The sequence below is a fragment of the Camelus ferus genome, chromosome 31 (assembly GCF_009834535.1).
Source record: "Camelus ferus isolate YT-003-E chromosome 31, BCGSAC_Cfer_1.0, whole genome shotgun sequence".
NCBI lineage: Eukaryota > Metazoa > Chordata > Mammalia > Artiodactyla > Camelidae > Camelus > Camelus ferus.
In genome coordinates, this window is record NC_045726.1 from 9367698 (window position 1) to 9387181 (window position 19484).

Below are 19484 nucleotides of genomic sequence, written 5' to 3' on the forward strand. Positions count from 1 at the left end.
CAAGGTGTTTGTGGGGAGGACTATGGCTGTGGTCGCCGGCAGGCCGGGTCCAGTCCCTGCAGGCCGTGGAACCCGATGGCATTTGTTGGGCCCTGAGGCGGACACCTGCTGGACGTGGCACCCAGCTGTAGACCTGCACGCGCTCAGACCAGCACAGGGCAGGGTGGGCCCAGCCCAGAGCTCGGGCGAGGAGGAGGGAGGCCTCCTGAGGTGGCTGCGGGGTCCTGCTCGTGGGCCAGAGGCACAGCCCACACTGGCGAGGGGTGCGGTCAGCTACTCCCACATGGACGCCTACTTGCTGGCGGCCCCACGTTGGTGAACCACCCTGCCTGCGTCTGGTGTGAGATGTGCTTGCAGATGTTGGGCTGATGGGAGGTGGCCATCAGTCAGAGCACATCTCAGCGGGACTTGTTTATATTCGTAAGTGCCCAAGAGTTGTTCTCAGAGATAAGCCCTGCCAAATAATGACAGGAACTTGGCAGCCTGGAGCCGTCCTGCTCTGAGGAAGGAGGCTCAGATTGATCTAGCTCCCAGGATGAATCTCTTTTTTGAGCTGCTACTTACTGTCTTGCAACTTAATGAGATCTTCTTTGTTTGCACGAGGCTATGGGGTTTTTACGATTGCTCAGAGCCCAGAATGGGCTCGGGTGGGGATGGCACGTTTGGTCTGTTCACTCACTGGGTCACTCAGAACACCTGTGCTCTCGCCCTGCACTGGGTGAGGCCAAGATGCCCGCGGGAGGGGCCCCAGAGCCGTAGGGTTCGAGGTTACCTCCAGGCAGGTGTGTTTGGAGATGAGGCGAGGGGAGGCAGTGCTGCGGGGCAGGTGGGGCCTGAAGCAGAGAACCAGGAGCCATTCTGGCCCAAATAAAGGAGCATAGAGGGGATGGCCCTTGGCACCCCCACCTCCCCCCAACTCCTGCCTGACGTCATTGGCAACTTAGGGTTTGAGGGCGGTTTAAAGTTTTGCATAATCTTTTCTAATTATGTATAATGAGAAAAGAAACCGTTTATGTCTCAGTTTTTTCTGAGAAGGGGCCAGTAAATCCATCTGAGCCTTGAGTCCCGCTTAAGAATTGGCTCGCGACCACTGGATGCTTTAAAGAAACACAAATGGCAAAGCTTCAGCTTTCTTTCATTTTTTTTTTTTTTTTAAATACCAAAGGTGAAGCCCCGGGAAAGGAAAGATGGTTTTTATGAAAATGAGGTGGTCAGGGCATGGTCCGGGGTGGGAGCGCAGCACAGTAAAGGCTGTGGTCCTTGTGAAAGAGACGTTGCCAGCATCCCAGTGGTTTTAGGATGTGGGAAGATGATGGTGCCTGCAGTGAGGGGACCATAGGCAGGGAAGTTACGGGAAGGCACGGCCCCTCCTGGGGAACTAGGGGCAGACACGAAGGGAGCACAGGCCAGAGGCAGAAGTGGCCAGAGCTGGGGCCAACATCGCCTCTCAACCAAGTGCTGTCTGACTGTCCCCTTGACCCCTGTCAAGCGTCCTTGGGTCTTTGGGGCACCAGTTCTTTTTTAAAGCACTAGGAGATAACTGAGAACAGAACTGTCGGGGAGCTTCCCAAATGACTGTCCTTGCCCAAAGAAATCCCAGCCAGTCTTTGTTCAGTTATACATTTTATTCTCTAATAGGTACAATACTAAAATAAACACAAATTAAAAAAAAGTTTTATTAAAACAAAACTGTACAAAAAAGCAGTATACTACATTTTAGTTACAGAACAGTCTACTGTCCAAAAGGCACTAATCCAGAATAGGAGATACAATGATACAGGACTCATTTGAACTATTTTAACCAATACAATAGAGCACTTGTTTCTTTGACCATTTACATCTGGAAACAAGGGCTTTTTGCTACAGTCATCACACAATGTTATAAATATGAGCCCCACAGGTGAAGGTGCAGTATCGCTCTCCCAGGAGAAGGCTCACGTCAAGAGGGGCTGTCACGGGGCTGCGAGGTGGGCGGGCAGTTGGCGGGTGGGGGGAGGCCTGACTGTCGTGGGCACACAGGGCTTATCTTCCAGCCTGGCCTCTCTGATAGTTGGTTCTGGCCGTTACTGGCAGCCACCCTACCCCCTCTTGGGTGTTAGCACCGGGAAAGTGGGTTCTGAGACCCTCCAGGGAACTGGGGCTGGAGGACTGGGTGGTGAAGCGCCAGCAGCTCAGCAGAGGGGAGGCATTTTGTAACCTGATCGGATAAAGGCAGCAACTACTTGGAAGAGGGATGCGAACCCCGGGATGGCCGGTGAGCTGGGTGCTGCCACCAGGCACAGCCCCTGCTGCTCTCTGGGCATACTTGTGGCCCAGAGATAAGAGGCCCTGTCCCTTGCTTCAGAGAGGGCCTGCGTCCCCTCCTGGTGGGATTCTGACAACCTTGTTTTGGAAGCTGATTTCTAGAAAGGGGATTTTTGCTTCCCAGAGGCCGCACCCTCCCACGGTAGCTCCCAGGCCCAGCCCGGCCCACTTCTCCATATTCGGTGGCCTGGACAACTCTCTCCACCCAGATTTCATCCTCTGATGGACTCTGGCCCTGAGGAAGAGAGATACTGCAGCTTTCCAAACAGTGTCATACACGTAAGACGAAGACAGGCATCTGATGTTAACAAAAATAAGTAACAAAGAAACAGGATTAAACCAAATCTCTTCTCACAGCGCCCTATACTACATCCTCCTTCTGCTTAGCAGAAAATTGTACGTACACAAAAATACAAATACACAATTTTGTAGAACAGTCTGATTTTTAATATATTTATATATATTTATATTTATACGAGTGGCAGGTTCATTATATAGAGCTTTTTGCACTTTTGGCTCATACGCAACAAGGCTTATAAATTCAGCTTTAGCTTTCATTCAGGTTTTATAGCTTTTGAACAATTGTTTTCACATTTAAAGCAGCATCCAATTTGCACTAGGAGTTTGTGGTGATTACAGAAGGTGGGGTCAGAAGGTTGCTGACGGGGAGGCGGGGCCGGGCGGGCAGAGATACATTCCAGTGTGTGCGGCGACGTCGGAGGATTGCTATGGGACAGAGCTGACCATGATGACCCCTTGAGGTAGACTGAACACCTTACAGCAGACTCGGACACAGGTGCGGCTCCCCTCAGGGACACATGGTGCACAAGGTGAGGGACAGAGACCCAGAGACGCCCAAGGGAAACACAAAGACTAAGACACAGCGGCGAAGGCGGGGGCCCCACACAGCCTGCGCGGGGACTGAGGACTTGGCGGATGCTCAAGACTTGCCGGAGGCCCCAAGGCATCTGGTCCGTGGTATCCGGTCACATCACCACCGTCAAACTTGCTTCCCGGCCTAGAGCTTGCCGCGCAGCTAGTCCCCACCCCGCGAGGCACCGGAGATAGAGCCGCTCTGAGGTGGAGGCCATCCCCCGGCACCCTGCTCGGGGCCAGGTGAGTGGGGACGAACCCGCCTCTCTCCCCGCCTCGTTCCACCCCGCGAGCTGCCCCGCGCACCTGGAGGACCGAGGGACCGCACCCGAGCGGGGAGGGGCTCAGAGAAGCCCCCTCAACCTCCCCGGGGCAGTGCCCCCCGCCTGCTCACCTCCAGCCACGCCCCCCCCCCCCCCAGCTCACAGGTCCTCTGGCAAACTCGCCCACACGTGGTAGCCGGGAATGCCCAGCGTTCTGGATGTTACATTGTCTGAAGAAAAATGCTGGATTAATGAAAATAAAGTGCCTGGGTATGGATTGTTCCATTTTGCAAAACGTTCTAATGCACCAACAAATCATCTCCGTGCTGCTTGGTGCCGGGATGCCCCCAGTGCAGCCACACGGTAACCCTCAGACCCCTACCCCGCGGTTAAGGCCCCACACAGGTCAGACTTAAAAGTACTCAAAACAAGAAGCAGACAGATCATCTCACACTTGTGTTCAAAGACGCACTTCTGATCTTGTTCCTCCCCCTACTGATGTCGGCCTTTCTGGGCCCCTGTGGGCAGACGCCCGGCCCCTCAAATCTAGGAAGAGAGGATTCCGACAGAAGTAAGGATGGCAAAGGCATCATCCTAATTTTAACTGTGATTATCCGACTCCGCCCCTGTCGGGTCAGGGTGCACCTCCCGGCTGCTGTCAGAGACCCCGGTGCCTGCTCTGAGGCCGCCGCCCTCCGGCCTCCCTCGGTAGCCGTGGACTCCGCTAAGCGGGCCCCTTAACAGTCTCTGAGCAAGAGCGGGACCCCGGCAGTGGAAGCAGCCCCGCGGCAGCAGCAGGGAAAGCGGGCAGAACCCGGGGACCCTGCGGCGGAAGGGGGTCGGCCGCCGCGGGGCTGGGCCGAGGGCAGGGTGGGGGAGGGAGGGGCCGGTCCCAGAGGTCTGTAACTTGTGTAGGCACTTAAGAAACAGAAAGAGAAATTTACCCTCAAAGGGACTGCATCCCCAATGTGACCATGGCCGTGGGAGGGAGGGGAGCCCGTGGGGTCACAGAAGGCTGTGGGCTCTTCCAGGGGAGGCAGCCACGATGTTCTGGGCATCCTCTGGCAGGGCCGTGTCCCAGCCGGCAGCCCCGCGAACTGGGGAGGCCGGCCGGGCCAGGGCGCGTGAGGGACACCTCGGTGGCGGCCCGGGCTGCCGACTTGCTTTCTGTCGTCAGTGTGAGAAAAACCACCAGGGGAGGAGAGGCCCTGCTGCCAGGAGCGTTCCGGCAGCCCTGGAGAGCGACAGTGGGCTGCCAGGGCTGGTCCCATCCCCGGTAACTTTGGTTTTGGTTTCGTGGGGCCCGTTTGCAGAGATGCATGGTTAAGGGGTTCACTGACTCGCAATCCTCACATGTGGTTTTCAAGGCAAATGATCACGAACAGAACAGTCACAGTCCTGACAGGAGCCCAGAGCCGGGCTCTCTAACCTTCATTCAATCCGCTACTAATGTATGTACTGCCCCCCGCCCCATGAAGCTGGCATAAAACAGAAGAGTTCAGGGTAGTATCGCTAGAGGGGCTGCTGTTTACATGAATACACCACTGATGTCATTTTGTTTCCAGTTTAATAGCTTCAGTGAATGATGAAGTGGAAAAGTGACCCCCACCAGTTCATGCTCGGCTCCTAGTTCCAGTAAAGCAAAAGAAAGGAGAGGCCTCCATGCTCAAAGGAAGCCAGAAGCCAGACTGAGATTTAGACTTGACCCAGAAGTGACGGGGCGATGACAGAGTTGTAAAGGGGCCACGTCCTGAGAGCAGCTCGGCCGTGCACACCGGCTGGTGAGTCCTGTGCTCCTTGTGAGGAGCCTCGTCTCCATTCTGAAGGGGTGGACCTCAGTGGAAGGCCTTCCCTCACCTTAAGGGTGGGTTTTTCGGGGGGGGGGGTGGATAATCAAAAACCCCATCAGCCAGCTAGTTAAACAAGGTGCCTATTACAAGGGCCCCCAATCCCCAGTGGTCAGCCTGGTGGACCCTCTCACGGGGCCGCTCCAAGCGATGCCTTGCCCCTGGGGTGGTTCTGTCTCCCGGACTTCAAGGGTGCCTGGGGCATGACCGAGGAGCCAGGAGAGAGAGGTGACAGAGCCGGCCCCTGGGGAACTACTTATTGAGAGGAAGGAGCAGGAGAAGGGGAGAGGGAGAAACATGGAATTTGTTAGCCGAGTCTGCAGGTCAGCTTGGAGCCCGTGTCCCTGACAACGGTCACTCTGACAGCGGTCACTGAGCTGCCACGTGAACCTGGAGGCCGCTCAGCCCTGTGCTAGGGCTGTGGTTATTAGAAAGTCCTTACGCTGAGCCCCAGAGAGTCCAAGGCAGGGCAGACCCGATGAGATACAGGAATTCTAGAGCCTCCACTCCCCAGAGGGCTGGCCCTACCCCAGGGCCTATGGGGACGATGACGGAAGGGACGGGGTGGGGGGGTGAGTTGGAATGGCTTAGCAAAACTTCCAAACACAAGCAGGATGCCTAAAAGTAACAGGCACTGAAAAGATGCTTGAAGAGCTGAATAGAGAAAACAGGGAGAGAGCTTGCAGTTTCTCTGTCTCAGCTGGCTGTAGCCAGACCCAGGGAGAGCCAGTACATTTGCGCTCCCCTCGAACTCAAGACTGAAGGCAGCCACAACGCTCCTTTCCAGCAAAAGGCAAGACCGTCACATTCACCAGATGGGACACGGGACTTGAAACAAGAGGTTTCATGTCACAACTGCCCAACCTCACTGCGCTGTGTTCCCATCACCGTCAGTATCGGAGGAGGAAGGCCAAGGAGAAGGATGCTCTGGTGTCTGGATCATCACAGTAATGCTGGTCCAGTGTCGGGGGAATTAAGTGCACAGAAATGACGGTGGAGCGACAGTGTGCCAGTGGGGACCAGCCAGCACTGCTCACGAGAAGGAATGGCTTAAGTGCGGAGATTTCACTCAGCAGCGCCAGGCACACATCTCATGAACAACCCACTAAGATGAAAGAAGCAATGAGAGATTTGACTTGATCTGTTAAGGGCGCACTGCTCAGGGCCAAGTCTGCGAACCTTCAAGAATAAACGAGACCGTGAAAACGCTGAGCACGGTGCTGGGCACACAGGCCACGCCTGGGAAACATCAGTGGCTACTCCGAGCTTCCAGTGCTCGGAGGTGGGGGGTAGTTAACGTCTGCTGTGACTTAGAGTGACAGCTCTACAGTGGTGTCCTGCAAGAATAACTTACTTCTGGTGGTTCGCTCCGAAAAATACATATTCTGGGGAAGCACTACCTGTATTTTCACTGACTTTGGTAAGCTGGCTTTATTGTTTTCTTTTTAGCAGGGGGCTGCGGGTGGTAAAGGAACATGTGGTGAAGGGTTTTCTGAATGACTGAAGCGGCCTCCGGAAACAGCTGGGAAGGTAAACATCCTGCCAACTCCAGTTCTTTTAAGTAGCACCATCCTTTACGCAGCACATCTCATACTTTGATCCCTAAAATAGTAGATCGTGTTAGAAGGTTTTAACTGCAGTGATAATTCTATTTTCTTTGAATGTAAGCAGATAATCAGAATGTCCTGCTGGCTGCTTTAGTGCATGTCTCACAAGTCACAGAATTATACTCATCTAGTCAATTCTCAGAATCGCTAATCTTAGGACAGATTTTCAGTTCTAATGAAGATGTTTATCTTTCAGCAGCTGGGAAAGTAAGAAAGGGATGTGATACTCTAGTCTTTGGGGCCATAAAACCCCAGCCATTCCAACTGTCAGAAGACTGGCAGGAGCCTGCAGGCGGGTCTCCACGCGCGCACACGTGGAAAGCAGGTGCGAGGCGAAGTCACTTGTAGATCTTACGGGAACAACAGCCCTGACTGAAAACCTCTTGTGGCGTTATTTTTCCTGCTCTAGCCCAACTACTGTACGTTTGATTGTAGGTGTTCTGAAGGGAACAAAAAAGAATCCCAAGGCAGAAACTTTATCCAAATTGTGTGTGTGTGTGTGTGTGTGTGTGGCAGCAGCCTACCTCAGCATTTCTCTGAAGTTGAGCGCTGGGTTAGGACTCCCTTTGACACGTGGAGAGGGGAGGATCTGTGTAAGGGTAAGTAGCTGCTCCCCAGCCCTGGAGCGTCCAGGCCTGAAGAAAGAGCCCGGGGCCAGACTCTGCGGTCGCCAGGAGCCCCAGGGAACGAAGCAGCTTGTGAAGGTCGTTTGGCACTGTGCTGGGTGCTGGTATAGCCTCACCTTTGATCACATAACTGAATAAAGACTTCCGCAAGTGATGGGAAAAAACCAAAGCAGGCACATTCTAGAGAAACACTGGATAGTGATGCAGCAGCTCCCACCCAGCCTGAGGCCTCAGGGCGAGAACGTGGGCTCTGTGGGCAGGAGGCCGTGTCAGGTGCCAGGACCACGCGATGTTCAGTGGACAGGGTGGATGGAAAAGTGGGAGGGCAAGAACGTGGACTTGGAAGGGCAGGGGGACAATCCCCCGACCCAGCGGAACAATGAGAAAAACTCAGGATAAGCAGGGGCTGCCGACAGGAGGAAGCAGGTGCCTGCCAGCAATACGAGAAAACCTGGGTGACACTCATGCATGTCCTTTTCCTCCAGTAACATTATTAGGAAACTGCAAATACCAGTGTCCACTTTTGCCACAGTCTTCTGCTCTAGACCGAGAAAACCCTGCTTAACTCATGTATAAGCTCCTGTTTGAAAAATACTTTCTGATGGTGATGGCAATGGAAATACCAAGTGACCAAGGAAAAGTTTAGAATTCTAGCAAGCTCGTTAAGCAGGAAACGCTGGGCCAAGCCAACAGGACACCCTTACCGGCTAGCACGTGGGACAGTGATCTGGAGGCCTCGTCAGCGGCTGACTCAGTTTGAGATTCTGACTGTATTTTTTGCCAAAGGAGAAGCAGGTTGGAACTGGATGTGAGAGGTTTCAAGTGACTTAGAAGTCAAATGGAGAGCAGTAATCAAAGGCTTCCATTTTGAAGCTGAAACAAAACTCCAAATCCTCTCTTCCACTTAGAAGACGCGAAGACCATGTCATTATTTTAGTTTACTGAGTTGCTGTTCCAAATGTTCTTGGGAGCACCCGTGCTAAAAGGGAACAGGGAATGGGAACGCTGCCATTTCCAATCACATAAAGGACAGAAATCCTTTTAATTATGACCATGCCAATCTACATCTTGCTAAAACAGCTAATTACATGTCAGGGGGACACTCAGTCATTCAGAACAATTGTCATTATATTTTTATATATTCATTCCATGCCACCCCCCTCAATTACCATGGTTACAATTTGAAAGGATGCAGGCAAACCTTCATTTGATCACAGCACACCAACGTGAATGTGAGAGTTAATTACGGCTGTATAAAGCCACTTTTATTTAAGAGAGAAAATGAAAATGCAGTCAAGGGAGCCAGCATCCCAAGGTGTCTCGGGCGCCAGCTGAGCTGTGCACGCGCGCCCACGCTCCCGCGCTCAGGCCTGTGCGTGGCCGCCGCCGCGGCAGCGCGCACCCATCGGAGGGCACGATACTGCTGTCCAGACTGGGGCAAAGTGCCTGAAAACTTGCCAAGTAACAGGGACGTCAGGAGAGAAAGGCTAGGGCCCCCGCAGATGTACCCTTCTGTCTGTTCTCCGGGAGCTGGCTAGGGACAGTGGGTGTGAAATGTGTGCGGCAAACTGTCGGGGGTATCAAAGTGCTAGTTAGATTTCACTTGAATGGAATCAACTAGATTTAGTTCAGACTGAGAACGATGAGAATGACGTCCAGGACGTGCACACCTGCAATCCCCAGGCACCCGCCGCATCCCTGAGTCCTTGAGTGACGGTGAGAAGGGGATGTGAGAGCCTTGGGTGAGCCAGCTTTTCCCTCTCTTATATTTATTCCCCTATTGATTAGAAAAGAAAACCATTGTTCCAGGAGAGTAGATTTTTCAGATCCTTATTAGCTTTCCTTTTGCTGCGTTTCTCATCCCCACTAGGGAAGAATCATGAAGCTGACACAGAAACATCTCAATTTATAAACTTCCAGTGATCAATTATCGGCCTTCTCTGATGGCGAGAGTGGTAAGTCATCACTTTTAGTTTATAAGTAAAGAGAATTAAGAACAGCCTTCCAAACATCACCTATTTGCAAGAGAAGTTTCTGTAATCGAAAAATGAACTTGTAGACTTGATGTGTTTAAAAAGCCTTTCCCACCACCGTAGTGTGGCAAGTCTCTTAGCAGTAAGGAAATCTTTCCTCTTACGTGAGTATCATCTTCTGAAAAGAAGAGCAGATAATGGAGACCGAAGTACAGAAAAAGAAAGAGCCTCTGCTTTGACAGCATGTGGCCCTCAGGGAAATCCTTACAGGAGAACCTGGTCATTCAGCGTTGCCTCCCCCGGAAAACCTTCCATTTTCATTATGGCGCAACACCTTTAAACTGGGTAACGTGGGTATTGCTAGGTAACGTAAATTAGACAATATGGAAATTAAGAAACAGAAGAGGGTTTCCAGGGCATGCAGCTCAGTTTGCCAAGTTCAATATGGCTGACACCTGACCCCAAACCCTGAGCAAACATCCTTGCTACTTAGCTCACAAAAAGGAATGTTGAATGTAATTCCTACCCCTTGCACCCCCCACCCCACCCCTCTGCCCTGCAAAGGTACCAGCAGCGGGAGCTGGCCGATGTGCCCACCTTTCACTTGGGAAATCCTGACAGACAGATCTGGCTCAGTAAAGCTATAAATGGATGTGGCTGGTCTCAACGCAGCCCCAATGAATACAGTAGTAAAACATTACTAATATTCACAACAACAAAATGACAAACTCTATCACCACTGACATAAGGTTAAATCACAGAGATTAACACAGAAAACCAACACACAAGTAGAGGGTCAGAACTACCCGATGCAGGGCGCCACCGAGCACAGGGCCACCGACGAGAAGGGAAATTATTGCCTAAGAATCCGCTGAGACGCACGGGGGAAGATCCCCTGGTGGTTCTCTGAACAAAACAAGACAAGAGCCACGAGTTAAATGGGAAGACAGCCTCTAACCAAACCCTTCTGAAGACCAGAGAGAGAGTAAGGACTTGACGTTCACATTTTTCGGACAGGGGTGAGGAGTCATTTATGAAAAAGGAATTACTCCCACTACTGTGGGCAGAGATAATGTAGCTGGTCTGTGGAATACACAGCTGGTCTGCAACACAGGAAGATGTGTTTGTGTGAAGAGATGACCACACTCACCTACACTGTCTGCTGCAGAAGATAAAAACTCCAGCAAAGTCGGCTCAAGATGAGGCCTTGGTGTGGAGCCCACAGGAAAGACAAGAGGGGCTGTTCACAGAGAGGATGTGACTGGAGATTCCTGATGAAGTGGAAGTCTATTCATGCTTGGTGCCTGACTTGAAATCCAAGAGGGAAATTTGTAAAGACAAAGGCCAAGCAGAACCGCAACAATGGTCTCCCAGCTGGACGTGTGGGCAGAGAGGCTGCTGAGCACCAGCCGCTGCCACAGGCAGCCCGCAGGACTGAGGACGGGCTGCACCTCCTTCCCTACCGAGGAGCTGCTTCCTCACTCCTGTCCTTTCAGGTGCTCACCTCAACTGAGCTGGAGTGAAAGGTCCCTTCCAGTGGTCTCCCTGTTCCAGGCTCTTTCTTCCTGTGGAGGAAAGTCGGGGGAGGACCCAACACACCAAATGACAGTGTGTGTGAACGGGACAGACTCCCCAGGGAGGTGGAAGGTGACCGCTTATCAACCACTCAAAGGACTGAGAACGTGAAGAGAACTGCTGTAAGCGGGCGCTCCAACATGACAAGCTTTGCTGGAAAAACCAAGATGTCTGTTTGGTACCGACTGGTACTAGAAAGTCTCAGGTAAGAGCGTGAAGCCCTCCCTGGCCTTCATTCCGTGTACATGTTATCAGCAGGTGGGCGGAAATGTCATTAGGATGGTCCATCTTTAAAAGGTCTCTTTGTAAGGCTGTGTGTTAAGAAGGGTAGGAAGTTTACCCATTGAATTGCCATAGTAATTCAAGGAAAGTGTCTTAAAAAAAATAACAGACAAGTTACCTGAACTGCTGGCAAGGTTCCCCCACCTGACACGTTTAGTCTTCCTTACCCGGGAAGGAGCAGCCCCGGAAAGAGTCCTCTGGGGCCTGAAAAAAGTACAGCAAACGTGAGAGAAGAGGACAGAACAACCAGAAAGCACAAAATGGGATTCTTTAAGAGCCTGGCTATTTTCCCTTCGGTAAGAGAGCAGTTTTAGGGTTTCTGTTTTAATACTACCTGTCAAACCTGAAAAAGCTTAAGAAAAAAACCTTACAATCCAAAGATACTACAAGTTTGACAGTGGCAACTCCATATGCCACTGTGAGCACTAAGGTAGCCCAGAGAAGACAGCGGAATTAAACCTGATGACAGAGAAACAACCAACGGGAGATTTAAATCAAGGCCTCAAAGAACTAAATTTTTACTCTTGGTGAAAAAGCAAAAGTTATATGTAAGGCAGTGGATCTTAGAGCAGACCAGCGGTCTTCTTTAATGAAGAATTCTGGGTGCAGGATTCCTTCCTCCAGCTCCTACTGAACCCAATGCGATGCTACCCTGCACTGGCAGACTCAGTCCTGCGCTTTGTCAAGATTTCCAGGTAAGACCTGGTACTCAGGCTTCATGGATACTCACTCTGCTTTATTCTCTGAAGCTTTTTTTCCTTTCTTAAAGGTCTTAAAACAACGAAACCTTTCAGCTCTTCTCTGGCCATCACTGTATTTCCTCAGAAGCTGCGGCTGTCTTAACAGTCTGAGTCTGTTTCTTTAAAAGGACCAGCAAGAACAAATGATACGAGCAGTCCCTTCATAACGAAGCCATCAATTATAACAATCTCCTTACAATAAATCATGGATGTGGCTTGTCAGACAGTGTATTTTTCTCTCCTTTCTGATTCAACTGAGAAGAAGCAGACAAAATTCCACTGAAATGGAAAGATACAATATATTTCTTCTAAATAACATAAAAGGAATGAAAGATAACACAATCTCCTAACTGAAATAAAAAGTTAAACACGTCAAGAAAGAAAATGAACGGGGGGATCATTCCTGAGAATAACAAATGCTACTCTTGAATTCGTTGGTTCAAGTAATACAGTAAAACAGAAAAGACTCCTCCATTTTACTTCAATTCTTGGAAGCTGGAAATATATATATACAATCTCCCCCTGAAATCATGGACAAGCAGGCCCAGGTCCCGCCAACAGCGCACGGAAGTCGCGGGCCCGTGGGAGGTGGCGTCTCCTCGCCTGTCTGCGGCCTCCGCGCTGGCGGAGCAGGACTGACAGACACAGAGGCCGGCGGAGTGGGCCCCGCGGGACGCCGGCGGGCCCTCAGACCTCACTGACGAGGATGGGAAAGGAAGCAGCTCTGGCATCCTCACTCTCTCTCAATGGTTTTAGGTTGAAAACATTTGGCGGAGGAGGAAGGGTGAAGAGGTAAGGAAGTGGCGCCCTCCTTAAAAGTCCTTTTCAGGTAATGGACAAACAGACGAAGCCCTGCTTCGGAGCCAGCCCCACGCTCCCCTTTAAACAGGGCTTTGTTGTTCGCAGAAAGGAGAGGGGACAAGGCAGGAAACACACGGCAGAAATACTCTCTCAGGCGCACCCTAAGCGCCGCACTGACGGCTGCTTCCTCTTACCCACAGTGACAGTGTGTCCTCTGATCGGGATGCCAAGAGATGACTTTCATACAAGGCCAGCAGGTGTAATTTTCTCTGACGCATGAGTAGTTCATCACTTTGCTACTGGATGACAAGGTGATCACAGGGTGACTTTATAACGCAAGCTCACTGTTTGGTATTTTGAGTTCTCAAAATGAAAAAAAGATTTATCAAATATAAATATCTTTAAAAAGTAACAAAAGTGCTACATATGTGATCAAGGAAAAAAATTCCATTAGTTACTGCCGCTTAAAGTAGATTAAACTTTACAAATATTACCACATCCATTATCAATATGGCTTCCAATTATTAAATAAATTGCCTGTGGCAATGTAGCTTTTCACACCTCTCCAAGGACAGAGTAAAGAGCACACCAAGAAGTCACATCTTGTAGTGTCTCGCAGACCTACATGCAGGTGGCAAATGTCCCCTGCTTTTTTCTGCTCCCACTGAGGACAGCGTTTGCATTTGTGATAGTCAGTCAGCACAATCCCACTCTAGCAACCTCTCATTGAGGGGGCTTCGGTTAATTGATACAAAGAAAGAAGTTCATTCACTCACTTTTGACCTTAGCTCCATCCTCGAAAGACCATTTCTTTTTTGGTAGCAGGGAAAGGGGACACAGACAGGAGGCAAAGCCGCTTCCATGCTCACCTCCAGCACCTTTCCAGGCAGGCACGGAGCTGTGCCCCGTAACGTACAGTGGTTCTGAGAACTGGACTAACATCCATTAGACATTCGGCTCGTGTTTTTTCCCCAATTCTCTCAAGCTGGGTTTTGTGGGGTTTTTTTTTTTTAATGACTTTTGTTTTCTGTTTGTTTTAATCATGGTCCCAAAGGCAGAAGGCAGTATTTTATCTACTACGTCACACAGCTTGTGAGAGGAAAGGATGTCTGTGTCAGGCATGTTAGCATCACCCATAATCTGAGATCAAGTTTTTCCTTTGACATTCTTAGCACAGCACCCAAAGAAGTGTAATCTAGCCACGGTGTGACTATAGGAGGCACGGCTTATTGCAGCTGGAAATCAATGACTCCCACGCCGAGGTGGGGATTCTAGTGTTCCTTTTACTCTGTGGACACTCCCCACGTGGTGTCTGTCCGTCCTGGGCCACACTACCTCAGCTTGCATCCTACCAGTCTTGGGGAAGGAACAGGAGTACAGACTAGTGTTATAGGAATCTAAGGGAACCCGAGGTTTGACACGTAGCCTAATACTTGAGAACCGAGGGCTATCTAAATACCTGGAAGCACTTTCTTGGAATGCTAAGACAGAGCAGCAAGATTTTCTAGCCTCAGGGGCTGGGAGAGGGAAGTCTGGTCAGTCGGTCGGTGATTAGTTACTGGGCGTTAATACTGAGAGAGTATATGCGAAGGCTGAGGGCACCATGCCATCTCCACAGAACAAGACCCTAACGGCTAACTGACATACAAGAAACTGCAAGTTATACTGTAAGAACACATGTTAAGGACCGAGGAAAGTCTGCTAAGGTGCTACGTCTAAACTAAGTTAACTTCTTGTGTTCAGCCCTCCCTGATCAGTCGTCATCCAGGGCCTCTGTCTTGATTTCGTTGGCTCCTTGTCGGGCCAAGGCCAAGATAGTGTGGTTGACTGCTGCCATTTCCACAGCTAATGAGATGGGGTCCTGGTGGTCACTGTGGCTCGTGCTGTCATCCTAGACGCGCAGAGACAGGAGACAAACGTCATCAGTGGGCTGGGACGTTTCTCTAGCTCACAGCACGGCATGCTGGGGCGAGGGGAGGCGGGACGTTCGTGGGAAGAAACCGAGTTGGGTGGAGAGGGCTCGTGACAACAGAGGTGAAATGTATTTAAGTAGACACTGAATGGATATCAGTCCAGAGACTCTGGGTTGGCATTTTAATGATTCAACAAGTAAAAAGCACTAAAACGTTTTTTTCTTGCTGAGAGTTTCATTTCTTCTACCAGGACTGCTGGTGGTGCTGACCAGCCCCGGACCACCCCGCTCTATGGGACAGCATCAGCTACTGAAGGCCAGACTAGTAAGCGACCAAGTTCTGAACTGGTACTCTTCCAAATAGGTAATTAAAATGCGTGGTTTAGCTCTCCACTCAACTGAAAAAAACTAGACAAAACCATAGACATCAACATCTTATGGATAAAAATGCATTTTTGTAAAAATACAAAAACCTCTCAGTTACCACAGGACAAGAGAGCACGGCGGGAAGTGGCTGCGGGCGGGCTGCAGGCTGCGTGCTCGCACACCTGGCCTTCCGCGTGGCCCCATGTGTCAAACGATGAAGCCGTGGAGGAAGCTGGCGCTGCAGGACATCCGCCAGGCACCGAAGACGGTGTTACAGATAAGGGGTAAGCTTCTCACCTGTTGTATCTTCAGGGGAGCTCTGCATCAAAAAGCTTTGGAAAGGGTAAGTCCCTTCAGGGGGAAAAAAGCACGGGAACATGCTGCCCGTAGGGCATCTGGAAAAAAAGATGGAAATGATCCATCTACAACACTGAAGAGCAGGACTGCTTCCACTTAGGGTTTCTGACTTACAGAACAGTCTCTTGAGTGAGACGTGGCGCTGTGACTTGGAGCCCCAAAGGGGAGCCCTGGGGAGCGCGGGCGAAGCCGTCCTGTGCTCATTCTCACAGAGCGGGCTTTGGAGGTTAAGGGGGGGCTCAGCACGGGCTCGCGGCTGCTCCTGCAGCGCCTGCGCCCAAGCAGGCAGACGGGGCTGTAAAAGCACCAGCAGGAGGAGAACGCGGCGGCCTCTGCTCAGGAGCGGCCTGAGGGGGCGAGGAAAGGGTGCGCACACCAGAGGGCAGGGCAAACGCTGTCCTGCTGGGGTCTCGGAGAAGAGACCCCACATTCTCTTCATATTTCCAAATGGAAGTAAAGTTTAAAGCCTATAAAAAAAATTTAATGACATCTGTCAACAGATATGTGGGGGGAAAATTCCCACATTCTCAGTTACTGAATTATTCCATCCAGTGGCTACAATTAAATATATTTTCCCCCAAGCAATGAAGACTAAGTCAGGGCGAGGTGGGTGGCATGCATTTATGACAGGGCGTGTGTGTCCACGTGCCAGGGGCTCTGGAGGAAGCACTGCCCGGCACGAGGGGCCCCGCACAGCGGGCCAAGGTGCGGGCCCCCCGCTGTGTGCGGCGTGTCACTGTCACAGCGGCCCGGCAGCCCTAGCGCTTCTCGGACACTGAGTGTGTGTGTGGTGAATGGTGGAACTTGCTTGTTTGGATCAGATCCTCCTCTCTTCTTCTACCTTCTCTGCTTCTCTGCCTCCCTCTGAACTTCTTCCCTCCTCCTCCTCCCCATTGCGTACTTGCCAAGTATCCTGTTTATGACAATAAATCCATGTGGGTGAATAACGAGTTCTCACAAGTTCACCAGGACAACTGAATCTTACCGCATTCCTTTCAAATTACATGAAAATCTAACTAAACGCATGAGCAGAGTGGAGGGACATCAGATTGTCTCCCCTCCCCCTCCCCACACAAAACGCGCCCGCAGAAATGAGTTGTCATATTGTCCCACCCGCTCTGTGTCCCAGGACCTCTGCTCAGCTGCGTACCTGCTCCGAGTAGTCATTTCCGTCCACGTCATCACTGTTGGAGTGGCCTCCTGGACTCTGTACATCTATCCCATGACTCTCCAGGATTGCTGCTTCTTCGAAAAAAGCAAATAGATCCCTAAATTATCTGTTACATCATCATAATGGCCTAAACACTGAATGAATTTGTACTGAGGAAATCAGAATGTAATTAAACAAGAACCTAGATTCCTCTGTTTTGTTTCTTTTTAAATTTGCAGACGGATGAAATTCAACACCACAGAGGTCAGGGGAGGAATACGTCTGCCAGTCTGGAGCCCCTGCTGCTATGCATGTACAGTGGAGTGGCTGGCTGTTAGGTGCTTCATTAGTACTTACCAACTAATTAAACAGCTCTCTTGTCTTGGGGTTCTCTATAAGGCATTTGAGAATTGTAATGATGAACAGGAAGTTTGTAAACTGAAATACAATTTCAGAAGCTCAAAACCAATCCCCCACTGCAATCTTATCAACTCAAGTTTGTTAAATGCTCTTTATAAAAAAAAATCTGGTTTTCACTGTGTTCCCTGTCTATTAAGACTCCTTTATTCCAATTCTATTAATCAGACGTTTCCTAACCTTTCGGTCACAGCTCAGCAACAACCAAGGCACTGAGGGTGTCTCACACTCTCCCTCTCAGGACCTTACAAGCACCTTTAATATGCACCACAGGAGTAACTGGTCAGAGACCGTGTCTAATTCTAGATTCCACAACATTAAGAATAATGAGTTTTAGAAATAATAATGCCATTCTAACTACAATACAAATAGTGTAACTGATACTAACTTTGCCTTATTAAAAATACAGGGAAGAAAAATGTAAGGGTGGATCATTTAGCCCTGCAGCTCTAAACTGAAGATGCTCTTGGACACAATGTCCATAACTGCTTCAAAAGCGACCACAGCCCCTCTGGTACATTACCGATGTTGGCTCGCCTCTTGATCTCCTTCCGTCTGTTAGCAAACCAGTTATATACTTTCAAGGAGGTGACTCGTTCCAGATCTGACAGTTTTTTGCCTGTGAATGCATGCAGTAAAATTCAGATAATCTATACCTGAGACTAGTTTTAAGGGATAATACTTTTCTTTTTTTAAATATTTTTTCAGTTGCACTGACTGCCAGAGTAACAGATATAAAGGGATTTTTTTTAGCATTACCTAGTACTATACACATACTCAATTACTGAATGAACAAACATATAAACAAACATACAGGTAGCAACTAAGAACACAAAATGCTTCCATTTGGAAAGCCACACAATATTAAGAAATTCCAATATTAAATATGGTGTTACAGAATTCCACAAAGTCAGTCTGCTAGGGTTCAAAGTTCACATGACAGTATATAAAGGCTTCATTTAATTAGTATCATTCTAGATGAATATGTTATTTATCAATAAGTTTCTAGATAGCTGAAGTTTACTTACATGTTTAAGGCCTTATATGAAGTAGTTTCCTGCTGTCTTAAGATGGAGAATCCTATCCATGTTTTCTTGAAGACTAAAGTCACTGTGACCATCCATTACGGTAACTATGCTGGAACACGTAGCACAGTTCAGGCTGCATTTCCAATTTATCTCCTTCACTGTCAAATGTGACGTTTTATGGATAGCACCATGCTCGCCAACCAAGATGGCATCCACCTGTCCCTTTCCCTCCCACCTTGTCCTTTTCAGTCCTCTTCAGCTTTTAATCCATAGTGGGTGGAGAAACTAGAAAACAGGTTAGGCCCTTGATGATATGGGGGTGAAGTTATTTCCCAGGAAGAGTCTGAGTTCCAGCACAGCTTTGGCTTGTGTAAGATAAAGATAGAGATGTCGCTGCAGCTGAGTTTGTATGTTCTAGGTTGTTAGGAGTCTGGCTTCTAACAAAGGAGAATGAATTACTACTTAATTACTATAAAAACCTTGATACTTTTGTATGTAGCCTTTAAGCCAATCAAATTATCTGGCCAAATGGAGATCAACTGCATCATCTTAACTGAGAATGGTTTCTGGTTAAAAAAAAAAACAACATAAAATGTGGAAGAGCATTTCAGCACATGGAAAAGATGTATGAGCGTTCAAGGGACTCTGCTGACTCGCTCAGTGACAACAGACTTCAGGATGGAATTACCTTAGGTTTTCCCCCAGCTGCGTAGAAGTCATCCCAGTGTAGAAAGGAGACAGAAACCATCTCCAAAAAGAATTCTTTCTTCAAACAGGAATACAGAATTATGTAATTTTCAACAGTTGTAAACAAACAAAAATCCCAACTTAATATTTTCATTAACAAACCCTGCTTGTGTCCCGAACTTTACAGTTACTTTGACACTGATACGCTATCCGGAAACTTGATAAATAACAACATATTCATCTAGAATGATACTAATAAATGAAGCCTTTATACACTGTCATGTGAACTCTGAACTGCTGTATACAGTCTTCAAAACAGTACCAAGGTCGTATATCTTAAGCAAGGACACTCCCTGAGAACTCTCACGTGAAGGTTTGATTTGGAGTCCCACAATCAACCCCGAAGAAGCACTGTTTGAACAGGACCTGGGCGGTGGCCTTCCACAGGAGGACGGCATGAATGGAGCCAAGAGCACCCAGGTGGGATGAGTAAGAGATTTTATGTCCTAAATGATGATCTAAAGCTAGGAGTGCCCCCACAGAGCAGGGCGGGGCCTGCTGCCTTACCTGGCTTCTGTATAACTGCATTGCAAGCATTTGCAATTTCTTCTCTCTTTGCTTCATCTGGGTATTGATTCTCATTGAAGTAACTGCAGAGGCAACCAATTAAGAAACA

At 49.4% G+C, this 19484-nt stretch overlaps 1 protein-coding gene and 1 long non-coding RNA gene across 16 annotated transcripts in view; one reads left to right on the plus strand and one right to left on the minus strand.

The window, feature by feature from the left end:
- Positions 1–1610: 1610 nt before the first annotated feature.
- Positions 1611–19484, minus strand: part of HMBOX1 (homeobox containing 1) — a 135804-nt gene continuing 117930 nt past the window's right edge. Inside the window, exons 7-11 of one of the 15 annotated variants that reach the window (XM_032470952.1) lie at positions 19376–19458; positions 17617–17712; positions 16677–16765; positions 16368–16439; positions 1611–14782 (exon numbers count right to left, since the gene is read on the minus strand). In XM_032470952.1, the coding sequence (XP_032326843.1) occupies positions 14645–14782; positions 16368–16439; positions 16677–16765; positions 17617–17712; positions 19376–19458 (478 nt within the window). In that variant the 3' untranslated portion in view covers positions 1611–14644. The other 14 variants (XM_006181229.3, XM_014556317.2, XM_032470954.1 and 11 more) reach the window with 14 other exon arrangements.
- Positions 9374–17201, plus strand: LOC116660782. Its single transcript, XR_004316406.1, has 4 exons — positions 9374–9475; positions 15055–15167; positions 15284–15453; positions 16656–17201. It is a non-coding gene; the product is annotated as an uncharacterized LOC116660782 (long non-coding RNA).